The following is a 15,234-nucleotide window of genomic DNA, read 5'->3' on the forward strand; positions in this document are numbered from 1 at the left end:
AGTTAGTTTTCCCCCTTGGTGCAGTTCATTTGGGCAGGTGTAAATGCAGCAATCGCACTCGGGTGCGCAACAAAACCAGACCAAAAAAGCATACAGAGACCTCCTTGAAGAGGTGGTATGCTTTCAAATGGATGCGGTTCACTTGTGGTGTGAAAGCAAACGAACCAAACACAGGATTTTATGATAGCAGAGATGTGATCTGAGCATTATTTCCAAAGCTGAGACACTAATAAATCCATCTGCTGACCGCGAAATGTGTTCAGCGATCTTATAATTGATCTGTATAAGCCATGTATGGGCTATGTTTATGAAAATCATTTGGTAACATATACTTGTCAGCCCGGGTATTTTTGCTGATTAATAGGTTAAATACCTAATCTGTTAAAAATATCTGCATAAACTTCTGTTAGTCACCAGAGTTTTATATCCCCATGTGGGTACTGATGTTACAGGATGACAATCGCCAAAGCTGTCCAATCAACCAAGTTATCTGTAAGTCTGTAAAACTTTATGGTTACTTCTCTTGGTTTGTTTGTAAAACTGCAGTGTGAACATGAACCAGACCAGAACTAAAATGCAGCAGTGTATCAATTTTTTCACTTGGTCCGGACCAAACGAACCAAACTACAGGTGTGAAAGCACAAGTCACTGCGTCTCCCGACAGAATTTCCATGTTATGTAACATAACAAGTTGTCCACCCCCCGAGCAGTCAAACTAGGGGGAAAACCGCATTGCTGTCATCCTTTGCGCACCAAGATACTGTTTAAAGTTAATATATTAATGTTCATATTTTAAGCATTTTAAGAACCTGTTGGCTTAAAGAGGTGGTATTCTGCTCATTTTCAGGTTCAAAATCCTATTTAGTTGTTGTACCAGAACAGGTTTACATGGTTAAATTTTGAAAAAACACCATAATTTTTTCATACTGCACATTGCTGCAGCTCCTCTTTTCACCCTGTGTTAAAGCTTCGTTTAGCTATGGAGTGATACATCTTGTCTCTAAATGATCTTTGTTGGGAGTTGCACATGCGCAGTTCCTAGTTAAGGACTACTAGCCAATCAGAAGCAGAGAAGGGCGGGTCAGCGAGAAGCAAACACGGCTTCAGTTCAGCTGTACATGTTGCCGACCAGCTTGGCAACATGGACTGGGGCAAGAGTTTCAGAGTGGTGAGTTATTAATCTGTAACAAATGTATCTTTCATCCATAAAGTTTTAACTGAGCTCTGTTTCTACATCACAGTAACAACTTTATGTCCATTGACTGCCTGGAGGGTAGCTAGCGTTTGGAAGGGAGAAGAGAGGTGTGCTGCAGCTCACTGTTTTTCCACTTGTGTTTTTGAGGGTGTGTCGGAGTAGCCGCTTGGCGAGTGTTATATGAGGCACATTTAGCTTTCATCCCTGTGTCGTCACAAGGATGAAAGGGAAGCGGCTGGACTACAAACGAGCTGTTTTCAGGCAGTTCAGAGCAGAGTTTTCTGTGGGAGATGGGAACTCCCTTTGGGCTGGACTTTGGGCTTTTTCACTTTGCAAACCTGTTATATGCACAAAAAAGGTTTATAACTCAAAGGAGAGGGAAAAAGCATAATACCACCACTTTAATCACTCACTTTTTGAATTCGCCTCCTTCAGTTCTCTTCACACTCATAGACCTAACGTACCTCTTCTGCAAACACTTCAGCGTTCCCTGCTTCTTATGCCGTTTTTCCATTACCAGTACCAGCTCGACTTGACTTGGTTTGGCCTTCCTCTGTTAAATACCCAGAGAAAGCATCCCTCGATGTAGCTGGTCGTCATAGTGACGCCACACATAATTGCCGCTACGTAATTTCCAATGCGACACACACCAGCGACGCACAAACAGCTGTCTCTTGATTTAAGTTTAAACATTACTTAGAATGTAAAGACAGATAAGATGGAAGTGATGCAAAAAAAAGTACCAGGTAGCAGGTACAAGTACAACTTTTACACATTGGAATACCAAAAAAAGGTGAGTAGAGTCAAGGTGAGTCGAGCTAGTACCGTGCAGTGAAAAAGGGGCTTTGCCGTCTCTCACTTCCTGTATTTCCGCTTGGGTGACTTTCTTTATCAGTAGTAGGCTAGGCTGTATAAAGTCACTGAATAAAAAAACAGAACGATAGTTACGTATTGTAACTCCAGATTCTATGAGTATAGGCGCAGCCCTCTAAGGCCATAGTTATTGGGTTTGCCCCCTACGCGCGCCTGTGCAGCACTGATAAATTTTAGTCTACGCCCACCCACAGCGTGGACCTCTCCTACATCCGCAACTTGTATATAAACAACGGTGAGACCCAGCCATTGGCTCCCATTTTTCTTCAGCACTGAGCTGTCTAAAGAGTAGAAGATTGTCTAAAGAGCAAAAGACTTTCCAGCCGGAAAATAAGAAGAACGATGTGCCCACGTTCAAACCAGCCACACCAAGCACACATTTCCCACACTGTGTGAGCCAGCTGCCGTTAGCCAAGTGGCTAACCTGCAGCTTGAAGCTCAAAGCAACAAGCAGTACAAGATCAGAGGTCCCTCCCCACAGAAACTGTATGAGCCCACGACAGCGGACATTCGCTTCGTGTGGACAGAACATATACACGCCCGGTACAGATATTTTTCTGACGAAGAAATCTGTCGGGCAGTATGTGATGCTGATAACATTATGCACGTTCCCCCCGGCAGTGGGCATCCGATCCCTCTGTGCGTCCAGGGGTTCCCCCTTGGTTCGCAGAAGCCAGGCTGTGTCAAATGAGCCCTTGAAGCGGTCATTACGCTTCATGCAGACAGGATAGCACTACACACCACCCTACGTGTAGTGTTGCACACGCCATCCCCCCGCCCCCAGAGCCTGGCTGCAGGCTCGTGCGTGACCACAGCATTACCGACGCAGTCCCTCCTCCTACATCCAGAGGTGTGTGACAGGCTGTGTTGTGCGCTGTACATGTGTGATGTACGGCATCAAGTGTGTGCCAACACGTTACGGCAGGTGACAGTGACGCTGGAGAGAATTGTGTTTCTTGTAAACTGCAAAGTCTTATGCTTTACAGACAGCTTCTCTCGCTTATGAAGAAGCTGCTGTTTCTCACTTCTCACTTGCTGAATGTGGTTGCTGACGTACTGCGGTAAGCGTAAATGTAAATGCTCCGTACTTGTATAGTCTTATCGACTACTCAAAGCGCTTTTACACTACATCTGCATTCACCAGTCACACACATTCATTCACTGAGCCTAAGTGCTCAAACAGAAACTAACATTCACACACATTCATACACTGGCGGAACAGCCGCCAGGGGCAATTCGGGGTTCAGTTTCTTGCCCAAGAATACTTCGACATGCAGCCTGGAGGAGCCAGAGATTGAACTGACGACCTTCCGATTGACGGGCAACCCGCTCTACCTCCTGAGCCCCAGCCGCCCCAGTGTGTTGACTCATTTCCGTTTCTGGTGCTTGTGTGTTGGGAGCGTGTTGTGCTGCTCTTGCTAAATACCAGTTAAATTTGTTAGATTACAGCGGCTAACTGTCCGCTAAACACTTATTCTTACAGTAATTTTGCCTAAGCACTCACAGTTCTTTCCATCTTTTAGTGCTGTAGCCGTCCCCCGGCATCTCCTGAGCAGCCAGGAAGGGGTGGCTGGGTGACTGTCCGAAGGAGGAATAGTCATAAGCATCCAAAGCCCATGGGGCACCACCAACCTCTTCACGTCTCTAACAGATTTTCCTCACTCAGCGACACACCCGCTGAGAAACCAACTCTGATCATTGGCAGCTCCATTTTGAGAAACGTGAAGTGCATCCCTGGGGCCAGAGCGGGCGACATTGAGTCTTATTTGAAACTGCTGGCTAAGGATAAACGTAAATAAAGTAAGATTGTTATTCACGTCGGCGGTAATGACTCCCAGTTACGCCAATCGGAGGTCACTAAGATTAATGTTGAGTCGGTGTGTACACTGCAAAATCTGACCAGTGATGGCATGTCGTCATTCCGCCGCTGGTTGTCGAGGTGGTGTCCAGCAAACGATGTGGGCTTTGTAGATCATTGGCAGACTTTCTGGAGAAGACCTGGTCTGATTCGGAGAGACGGCATCCATCCCCCTTGGGAAGGAGCAGCTCTCATTTCTAGAAATCTGGCCACGTTTATTAGTGGACCAAATCCATGACAACCCAGAGTTGAGACCAGGAGGCAGAGTCGCAGTTTAACACACTTCTCTGCCCTTCTTTTTCAGCAGTTACCCACCCAAAACCCTACGCAGAGTCGCAGTCTAACACACTTCTCTGCTCCTCCATTTCAGGAGTTACTTAGTGAAAATCCTATAGTGACGGTGTCTGTCCCCCGACCATTGAAATTATTTAAAAAGGTAAACAGAAGAGGAGCTGTGCATAAAAACCTCATAAAAATTAAAACCACAAGAGCAATAGTGCAAACTAATAGGAAAATTAAATGTGAACATCAGATCTCTCTTTTCTAAAGGTGTACTAGTAAATGAACTAATATCAGATTATGATATTGATTTATTTTGTCTTACTGAAACCTGGCTGGGTGATGGAGAATATGTTAGCCTAAATGAATTCACCCCTCCCAGTCATATTAATACTCACATTCCTCGAGGCACAGGCCGAGGAGGTGGAGTTGCAGCTATCTTCGACTCTAGCCTACTAATCAGCTCTAAACTAAACTATAACTCATTTGAAAGCCTTGTTCTTAGTCTTTCACACCCAATTTGGAAATCACTGCAACCAATTCTTTTTGTTATAGTGTACCGAGCACCTGGCCCGTACTCTGAATTCTTATCTGAATTTGCAGAGTTTTTGTCAACTTTAGTCCTTAAAATGGACAAAGTTATTATTGTAGGGGATTTTAATATTCATGTGGACGTTGAGAATGACAGCTTTAGTACTAGTGTTTAGTGTTAGTAGTAGTGTTTATCTCTCTGGTAGATTCCATTGGCTTCTCTCAGAGTGTTCACGAACCGACTCACTGTTTTAACCACACCCTCGACCTTGTTTTGGTGTATGGTATTGAAATTGAACATTTAATAGTGTTTTCACAGAATCCCTCTTTGTCCGACCTGTTTGATAACTTTTGAGGTTGTATGCGAATGACACTCGACTCTGTAGCCCCTCTAAAAAAGAAAATACTAAAACAAAGACGGTTAGCTCCATGGTATAATACTGAAACTCACAAATTAAAGCAAATATCGCGGAAACTTGAGAGGAATTGGCGTTCCACCAAACTGGAAAATTCTCATTTAATTTGGCAAGATAGTCATAAAACTTATAGGAAGGCCCTCCGTAATGCTAGAGCAGCGTACTACTCGTCATTTATAGAGGAAAATAGGAACAACCCCAGGTTTCTTTTCAGCACTGTAGCCAGGCTGACAGAGAGTCACCGCTCTATTGAGCCTAGTATTCCCATAGCTCTCAGTAGTTACGACTTCATGAGCTTCTTTAATGATAAAATTCTAACTATTAGAAACAAAATTCACCAAGACCTGCCCTCAACTTGCACCGACTTATCTCTTAACTCAGGAACCTTAGAAACAGCATTAGAACCAGATACATGTTTAGACTGTTTTGCTTCCCTCAACCTTTACCAACTAACTTCAATAATTTCTTCATCTAAACCATCAACCTGCCTCTTAGACCCCATCCCGACTAGGTTGCTTAAAGATGTTTTACCCTTAGTCAGCACTTCTATACTAGATATGATCAATCTATCTTTATCAACAGGCTATGTACCACAGTACTTTGCACAGCCAGTGAGACGCCTGTCTCACTGGCTGTGCAATGCCATTTCCCAGGCTTACGTGTCTGCCGGTGAATCTCCCCTGGATGGCATCAGAGTGCACTCCACGAGTGGCGTTGCACAGTGGGATGACAGTGGACGACAAATGCACGGTGGCCTCCTGGTCGTCCCCATGCTCTTTCGTCCGTTTCTACCTGCGGGATGTCTCCCTTTTCTCTCTGACTCACTCAGTACTGAGTGTTTTGGGTGAGTGATTCTCCTTGTGAGTGTGCAGTGCGCCGTCTCCCACGGGACGGTGTGGGGGTGCGGCCGCTGCTTACGTGGCCCTGCCTTGTGCGAGCCGACTGGGTGGCTCATTATGGCTCTGGGCAGGTGAGTTGTGCTTGGTGGTACCGTATGGTCCAGTGAGGCGTTGACTCATCCTGCTTCGCCTCTAACCCAATAGCGATAGCCTTATAGGGCGAAGCCTATACGAAATAGAACAGGGGTTATGTATAGGCGCAGCCCTCTAAGTTGAAGGCCTCACTGGACCTTGGTTCTCAGTGCTGAAGAAAAGGCTTTTGGGAGCCGATGGCTGGATCTCACCATTGTATATATACAAGGTGCGGACGTAGGAGAGGCCCACACTGTGGGTGGGCATTGACTAAAATTCTCAGTGCCGCACAGGCGCGCAGAAGGGGTAAACCCAATAGCGATAGCCTTAGAGGGCGAAGCCTATACTCATAGAATCCGGGTTACAGTACGTAACCCCCGTTTTCCATTGCAGATAGTACCCAGAGATGCACACAGCTTTCTCTTTTTTAAGTTAAAATGTTTCAACATTCCTCAGAATGTAAAGACAAATAAGCGGTATGAAAACCTTCCAGCTGTGCTTGTTGCTGCGGCGGTCTGTGTGACGGCGGCCGGCCTCACACGCTCCTCCCACGGGTTGGCACAGGCACAGCCTGGCGCAGCCACTTGCGGAGCTCCTCAACTCCGAAAATATTCAAGCACATTTTTGTTCCGCCATCACTTCTCGTAAAACTGTCAATATTCGAAATCTACACCGTTGATTTCTCACCTCAAAACTTCTCAGAAGTGGATTTAGTGATGAAATTCCATATGAAAACTGTAAAATATAAAACTTTCTGTTGCTGGCCTCTGTCTGGTGCAGCAATGATGATGCAGTGAATAGTGACGATTCTGACCAATGAGTAGTCTGCCGTGTTTTCACGTTACATTTTAGTATCCCTCAGCTCGCTTGGAACCTCAACATAAAAAGTACCTGGAAGCAGGTACAGGTACAACATTTCTATAATGGAAAACCAAACAAAGGTGAGTCGAGCCAAAGGGCCTCCGCTCAGACTAGCTTGGTTTGAGGGCGTGCCTGGCCCCGCTAGCTGCTCGGCAAGCTTTATGGCGCATTTTCATTGTGACGTCACAAGTAAAGGAAGTGAAGGGCTGGACTACAAACGAGCTGTTTTCAAGTGGTTCAGAGCAGAGCTTTCTGTAGAAGATGGGAAATCCCTTTGGGCTGGACTTTGGGCTTTTTCACTTTGCAAACCTGTTGCACAAAAAAGAGATATAACTAAGGAGAGGGGAAAAGCCAAAAAGCATAATACCACCTCTTTCAGATATTTATTTTGTTGAGGAAAAAGGGACTGAAATTTAAAAACTTAATTTTACTCATGCATTTGTTGAAAAAACATTTTATAATAATTGTTTTGAATGTTCTACCTAAGATTTTTGAAGTGATCCAGTGTTTGGCATCAAATGTGAGCAAAAATCAGCCTTTAAACTTAAAAGAAATAATTATCAATATCGAATGGTATGAGATTTTCTTTTATCATGATAATATTTTTGGCCATATGGCCCAGCCCTAGTTTGCAGCTAATCAGAAGAAGGATAGTCGAAAGCAAATTTAGATTGCTTGGGTTTGAAGACTGGTATAAATGTGCACTGCTAGCAAAAAAGCATAATGAGCCTTCCTCTTGTGTCGTGTGGCAGCAGCATCATGTCGGTGAATCCTCCGAGCAGCAATGATGCCTGCCTCAGTATCGTCCACAGCCTGATGTGCCACCGGCAGGGCGGAGAGAACGAGGGCTTCGCCAAACGGGCCATCGAGAGTCTGGTGAAGAAGCTGAAGGAGAAGAAGGATGAGCTGGACTCACTCATCACTGCCATCACCACTAATGGTGTCCACCCCAGCAAGTGTGTCACCATCCAGAGGACGCTGGATGGACGGCTGCAGGTCAGTCCGTCTTTGACATGCAGGGTTACCTTCAACATTAAAACAGGAACAGTGACTTTGTCAGCTCAGCTTTTACTGCATGTTACAGTACATATGCTTCAAGATTACCCTTGAATATTTTATGATGTTACTTTCACCTTCATATTTTATAGTTAGGAATTAGGAATTTTATGGTTTGATTTGGATTGCTGTCAAATTTAATTTAGTATTTACAGTATTGTCAGTTCACAATTAATTGAACAAGCTGTCAGTTTTGTCTTTTGTGCAAAAATTTGGACTGACCATTTTACAGGGTTCATATATTCAGAATATTATTTTGTTATATATTCAGCAGGTGGCAACATTCAATCACATACAGTATGCAGGCATACAAGGTGATGGCACAAATCAACAATAACATGTTGAGATACAGCTAACGTAAGACATTCAGCCAGAACTCAAACCAAAGTCTGAAGCCACTGTGATGGCCACTGATGTTTCAGGCTGATTTTACATCTGTAGTTTGCTTTATCTGGTCCAGGGGAAAAAAAGGTCCATTGTTGCATTAAGTTCTGGTCCATTTCCTGTTTACACATACTTTTTTCAAACGGACCAAGAGGAGTAAACATGAAGTTATACAGACTGACAAGTACTTTTTGTTGGACAGTTTTGGTGATTGTCGCACCATTGCTGCGTCATTAGCACATCATCAGGACCCACATGAGGAAATCAAATTCTGGTGACTGACAAGGACACTGGAAGTCAGTCAGGTTAGAGGGGCTGAGAGAAACTTGGAAATTTGGACATTTTCACTTAGGGGTGTTCTAACTTTTGTTGCCAGTGGGTTAGACATTAATGGCTGTGTGATGTGTTGTTTTGAGGGGGCAGCAAATGACTACTATATTATAAAAGCTGTACACTCACTACTTTACATAGTAGAAAAGTGTAATTTCTTCAGTGTCACATGAAAAGATATAATCAAATATTTACAAAAATGTACAGACTGACATATTTCAAATGTTTATTTAATTTAATTGTGATGATTAAAACTGAGAACTAATGAAAATCCCAAATTCAGTATCTCCAAAAATTAGAATATTACTTAAGACCAATACAAAAAAAGGATTTTTAGAAATGTTGGCCAACTGAAAGTATGAACATGAAAAGCATGAGCATGTACAGCACTCAATATATTTTTGCCTGAATTACTGCAGCAATGCTGCGTGGCATGGAGTCGAGCAGTCTGTGGCACTGCTCAGGTGTTATGAGAGCCCAGGATGCTCTTCTTAGTGGCCTTCAGCTCTTCTGCATTGTTGGGTCTGGCGTATCGCATCTTCCACTTCACAATAGATTTCCTATAGGGTTAAGGTCAGGCGAGTTTGCTGGCCAATTAAGGACATGGTCCTTAAACCAGGTACTGGTAGCTTTGGCACTGTGTGCAGGTGCCAAGTCCTGTTGGAAAATGAAATCTGCATCGCCATAAAGTTGGTCAGCAGCAGGAAGCATGAAGTGCTCTAAAAACTTCCTGGTAGACGGCCGCGTTGACCTTGGACCTCAGAAAACACAGTGGACCAACACCAGCAGATGACATGGCACCCCAAACCATCACTGACTGTGGAAACTTTACACTGGACTTCAAGCAACGTGGATTCTGTGCCTCTCCTCTCTTCCTCCAGACTCTGGGACCTTGATTTCCAAAGGAAATGCAAAAGTTACTTTCAGCAGAGAACATAACTGTGGACCACTCAGCAGCCGTCCAGTCCTTTTTGTCTTTAGCCCAGGCGAGACGCTTCTGACGCTGTGTCTTGTTCAAGAGTGGCTTGACACAAGGAATGCGACGACAGCTGAAAGCCATGTCTTGCATACGTCTGTGCGTGGTGGTTCTTGAAGCACTGACTCCAGCTGCAGTCCACTCTTTGTGAATCTCCCCCACATTTTTGAATGGGATTTGTTTCACAATCCTCTCCAGGGTGCGGTTATCCCTATTGCTTGTACACTCTGTGAACAGCAAGCCTCTTTAGCAATGACCTTTTGTGTCTTGCCCTCCTTGTGCAAGGTGTCAATGGTCGTCTTTTGGACAGCTGTCAAGTCAGCAGTCTTCCCCATGATTGTGTAGCCTACAGAACTAGACTGAGAGACCATTTAAAGGCCTTTGCAGGTGAGTTAATTAGCTGATTAGAGTGTGGCACCAGGTGTCTTCAATATTGAACCTTTTCACAATATCCTAATTTTCTGAGATACTGATTTTGGGGTTTTCATTAGTTGTCAGTTATAATCATCACAATTAAAAGGAATGAACACTTGAAATATATCAGTCTGTGTGGAATAAATGTATACATTATACAAGTTTCACTTTTTGAATGGAATTACTGAAATAAATCAACTTTTTGATGATATTCTAATTACAGTGGGTACGGAAAGTATTCAGACCCCTTTAAATTTTTCACTCTTTGTTTCATTGCAGCCATTTTCCAAAAATCAGCACCCCATCTTGACAGAAAAAAACAGAAATGTAGAAATTTTTGCAAATTTATTAAAAAAGAAAAACTGAAATATCACATGGTCATAAGTATTCAGACCCTTTGCTCAGTATTTAGTAGAAGCACCCTTTTGATCTAATACAGCCATGAGTCGTTTTGGGAAAGATGCAACAAGTTTTTCACATCTGGATTTGGGTATCCTCTGCCATTCCTCCTTACAGATCCTCTCCAGTTCTGTCAGGTTGGATGGTAAACGTTGGTGGACAGCCATTTTCAGGTCTCTCCAGAGATGCTCAATTGGGTTTAAGTCAGGGCTCTGGCTGGGCCATTCAAGAACAGCCACGGAGTTGTTGTGAAGCCACTCCTTCGTTATTTTAGCGGTGTGCTTAGGGTCATTGTCTTGTTGGAAGGTAAACCTTCGGCCCAGTCTGAGGTCCAGAGCACTCTGGAAAAGGTTTTCGTCCAGGATATCCCTGTACTTGGCCGCATTCATCTTTCCCTCGATTGCAACCAGTCGTCCTGTCCCTGCAGCTGAAAAACACCCCCACAGCATGATGCTGCCACCACCATGCTTCACTGTTGAGACTGTATTGGACAGGTGATGAGCAGTGCCTGGTTTTCTCCACACATACCGCTTAGAATTAAGGCCAAAAAGTTCTATCTTGGTCTCATCAGACCAGAGGATCTTATTTATCACCATCTTGGAGTCCTTCAGGTGTTTTTTTTAGCAAACTCCATGCGGGCTTTCATGTGTCTTGCACTGAGGAGAGGCTTCCGTCGGGCCACTCTGCCATAAAGCCCCGACTGGTGGATTGCTGCAGTGATGGTTGACTTACTACAACTTTCTCCCATCTCCCGACTGCATCTCTGGAGCTCAGCCACAGTGACCTTTGGGTTCTTCTTTACCTCTCTCACCAAGGCTCTTCTCCCCCGATAGCTCAGTTTGGCCGGACGGCCAGCTCTAGGAAGGGTTCTGGTCGTCCCAAACGTCTTCCATTTGAGGATTATGGAGGCCACTGTGCGCTTAGGAACCTTAAGTGCAGCAGAAATTTTTTTGTAACCTTGGCCAGATCTGTGCCTTGCCACAATTCTGTCTCTGAGCTCTTCAGGCAGTTCCTTTGACCTCATGATTCTCATTTGCTCTGACATGCACTGTGAGCTGTAAGGTCTTATATAGACAGGTGTGTGGCTTTCCTAATCAAGTCCAATCAGTATAATCAAACACAGCTGGACTCAAGTGAAGGTGTAGAACCATCTCAAGGATGATCAGAAGAAATAGACAGCACCTGAGTTAAATATGAGTGTCACGGCAAAGGGTCTGAATACTTATGACCATGTGATATTTCAGTTTTTCTTTTTTAATAAATTTGCAAAAATTTCTCCATTTCTGTTTTTTTCTGTCAAGATGGGGTGCTGAGTGTACATTACTGAGAAATAAAATGAACCTTTTTGATTTTTGGAAAATGGCTGCAATGAAACAAAGAGTGAAAAATTTAAAGGGGTCTGAATACTTTCCGTACCCACTGTATATGACCAGCACCATCTTTACATGTATATACACACCCACACACACGCAGAAACGCTGTGATTTTTCAGTTCAAACTGAGGTGTGCATCAAACAGTTACTCATTGAAAAGTCTGTGAAACTTAATGACTACACAATAACTATCCACCTGGAATATTTTATGTGGAAATGAAACAGACCAGAACGTTCCACCAGCACACAGTCATCCTCAACTAATAATTTTAGAATTACCATTGAAACCTTCACACATGCATTTAGCATCTTTTAAACAACAGTAAACATACACTGTAAAAATATGCCTTGTATCTGACTGCTCACATCTGACACTGGCCCAGTGCTTCAGTCAAGGGCAGTTGATTTTTTATTATGCTAACACATGATGATGGAACACATCCTTCACAGCTGACAGGATTTGCTGTTCCAAACAAAGTGTCATGGAGGTCAAAGATGTTTCTGTATTATTGACTTCTTGCAGGGCAGGAATGAATACCACTCTTACTAAGCCAGTTAGTTAACTACAATTGACCCGACTGCTGTATTGCTTTTATATAATTAATTGTACTGCTTATGATGACTGACTTAGAATATGTGAATTTGCAGACTATACTACAGTGACTGGGTTAGTAACAAGATGATATGAATCAGCATATATATATATGGGAGGGAGGTGTCTAATCTTGTGAGTTGGTGATTGAAAACCTAAAGAGATGATCAGAGTCTTCAGGAGAGGGGCAGGTGAGAAACAGCCTCCAGAAGTAGCCATGAAATTGAAATGTGAAGGAGTTTTTGGCAAACCTAAAACGGGGCACAAAATCTTAAAGTTGGCTCATCAGAGACTGTGTTTTTTTTTTGAGGAAGCTCAAAAATTTTGGTGTTTAAAAAAACCTTTTGTCCAATTCTACGTTTTAAAAGTGTGCTAACTTTCTCTTTCACAGTTTGGTTCAGTAGCCTGATTACTGCTGAAACAAATTCACTAGAGAAAATTGCATCTCAATTGACTTGCTACTCCCTCTGACTTCATCAAAAGCCTGTGATCATTGCTACAGATAACTCTCACGCAGCAGCTCCCTCTCTGATATTTTTAAAAGACTCTTTTTGTTTTTCTCTGTAGTTTTAGCAAATTTTCCACGCAGAGCTTATTTTAATAGCTATGTTATTAGAGTTGTGTTGCTGTGTTAAATGTTGTCTTGTCCTTGTTGGTTTATAGGGGGAACCGTATTTATCGTAAAATTAAGATAATCACCAAAGATGTTTTTTCATTCATAGATTAAAGAACAAATTTTTATACACTTTAGAGTGTTAAACAGTTATAAGCCATTTCCCCCTGTAAAGAACATTGAAAAGATTCCAGATCTAAGCAGGAACACTGTTCCCTCCCAATAGCGATCCCATGCGCCCCCCACCCCCATTTCCACCATTGCTTGGTGGCACTATAATAACATCAAGGCAAGTTTATTGTGCAGTTTTTGGGACCACTCTGGTGGTGTTTTAGTTTCATCTGGGTCATCTCTGTGCTGTTATGACACTGAGTTGTACTAATTCAAATTTGCCACCTGATGAACATTGACAAAGCATATGAATCATCAAAGATTTTGAATAGTACGTATTTTCTTTTAGCATTAATATTGCCTTTGACATTGCAGTCAGTATCATAATGTTTAACTATTCATTTAAAACAGGGTTATTTGTTTTGTCATGCATTGTTCAAAGGTGGGGCTCTGATGTTGTATGTACAGAATAGAGCAACAAAGTAAAATGACAGTATGGTAATCAGGATGATAAAGTTACTGTATATGGATTGTAACAAATGAGAGTGGGACGAGAGAAGAGGCTGAATCTTGTGGAGGACAAAGATCCAGATCCAAACATCTGGAGAGAAGCATCCACAGCTGTGCTTAAAAAGGTGTGCCTGTCTTTGGAGTAGATTCAGTGAGCGTGACAGAGGGTGTAGGAACTGTAATGACGCTGCGCTCTCTCCTCAGGTGGCAGGGAGGAAAGGGTTTCCTCATGTGATTTATGCACGGCTGTGGCGCTGGCCTGACCTCCACAAAAATGAACTTAAGCATGTCAAGTTCTGCCAATACGCCTTTGACCTGAAGTATGATAATGTGTGTGTCAACCCCTACCATTATGAGAGGGTGGTGTCGCCAGGCATTGGTAAGTCAGCTTCATATTTCAACAACTTGGATTTGGACTTTCACAGGTTTCACAATTTCTGTGCTAAGTTAGTTTAATTTCATTTCTATAAGCAGTCCTTCCAGGTTTTCATGGACCTCTTTATTGATTGTTGTGGTCTAAAATGCATTATTTTGCTGCAGCTTTTCTAAAAAAGGTGCGATGAAAGTTGCGATGCCATCGTCTATCGAAAAAAAATCTAAATCTAAAAAATCTAAATTTTTCACATAATACTGCCTTGTAAAAGCAGGTTTTAATAACCACAAACATTATTATGATACATTTTAAATATGCTTTGCACCTTGCTCGGAATTCTCTTTTACCCACACTCAGACACACTGACACACAGGAGGCGTACACCTCAGGTATAATTTCCACTGCGACTTGTAACGTCATAGGCGACCAAGAGTGAAGTCTGTGCGAGTGAACACATGCACATAAGATGACCGCTATCCACCCCCGCGCGCGTGCGCACATGCCCCTGTGCCCCCGATGTCAGCGTCCATCCCAGTGTTTCAATGTAGACATGTTCCGATGGAAATTTTGTAGACATCGCCCAACCCTATTCTTAGGTGTTTTTTGTGATGAAATTGTAGAAACAAGTGAAAACTGCAACAGTAGATGTGATATTATTAACTTTAGAATTACAGTTGAATCATATAACAGTCCTTCCAGGATTTTGCAAATTAAACTCTACCCCTAACCCTGCATATTCAAGCCAGACCGGGATGCAACAGCCTGTGTCACAGTGATGTGCCTTGTCTGACGTCCTCCATGTGTTTCTACCACAAAACCATGTTTTGCGGTGGTAAAGTGTTTGTCAGTAGACAATTTTCTTTTATGTTCGACCACAGTGCTTGTTAACAAGGTGACATATGACGTTTTGCGGAAACTGCCATGACAGGTTGCGGTGATTGGTCAAAATTGCAAGTTGTGCTGAATTCACGAGGATTTGTTGACTTTGTGTAAATAGTTGAATCTTGAAATACTGGAGGGACTGATTTATATTGTGCTAAATCATAACAGAAGTTATCTAGGGGCACTTTATACATAGAGCAGGTCTAGACCGTACTTTTAATATGCTTAAAGTGTTTA

General features: G+C 43.0%; 1 protein-coding gene across 5 annotated transcripts in view; it reads left to right on the forward strand.

Annotated features, from left to right (window-relative positions):
- The window catches only part of smad10a (SMAD family member 10a), a 38,755-nt gene that overhangs the window by 3,327 nt on the left and 20,194 nt on the right, over window positions 1-15,234 (forward strand). For 4 of the 5 annotated variants that reach the window (XM_038725075.1, XM_038725074.1, XM_038725076.1 and 1 more), the window contains exons 3-4: window positions 7,737-7,980; window positions 13,947-14,121. In XM_038725075.1, the coding sequence (XP_038581003.1) occupies window positions 7,737-7,980; window positions 13,947-14,121 (419 nt within the window). The remainder of the gene's footprint in view (window positions 1-7,736; window positions 7,981-13,946; window positions 14,122-15,234) is intronic. The other variant, XM_038725073.1, reaches the window with a different exon arrangement.

Source organism: Micropterus salmoides, unplaced genomic scaffold (genome assembly GCF_014851395.1).
Source record: "Micropterus salmoides isolate LMB-PRFRI ecotype aquatic unplaced genomic scaffold, ASM1485139v1 Ms_hic_scaffold_17, whole genome shotgun sequence".
Classification (NCBI taxonomy): domain Eukaryota; kingdom Metazoa; phylum Chordata; class Actinopteri; order Centrarchiformes; family Centrarchidae; genus Micropterus; species Micropterus salmoides.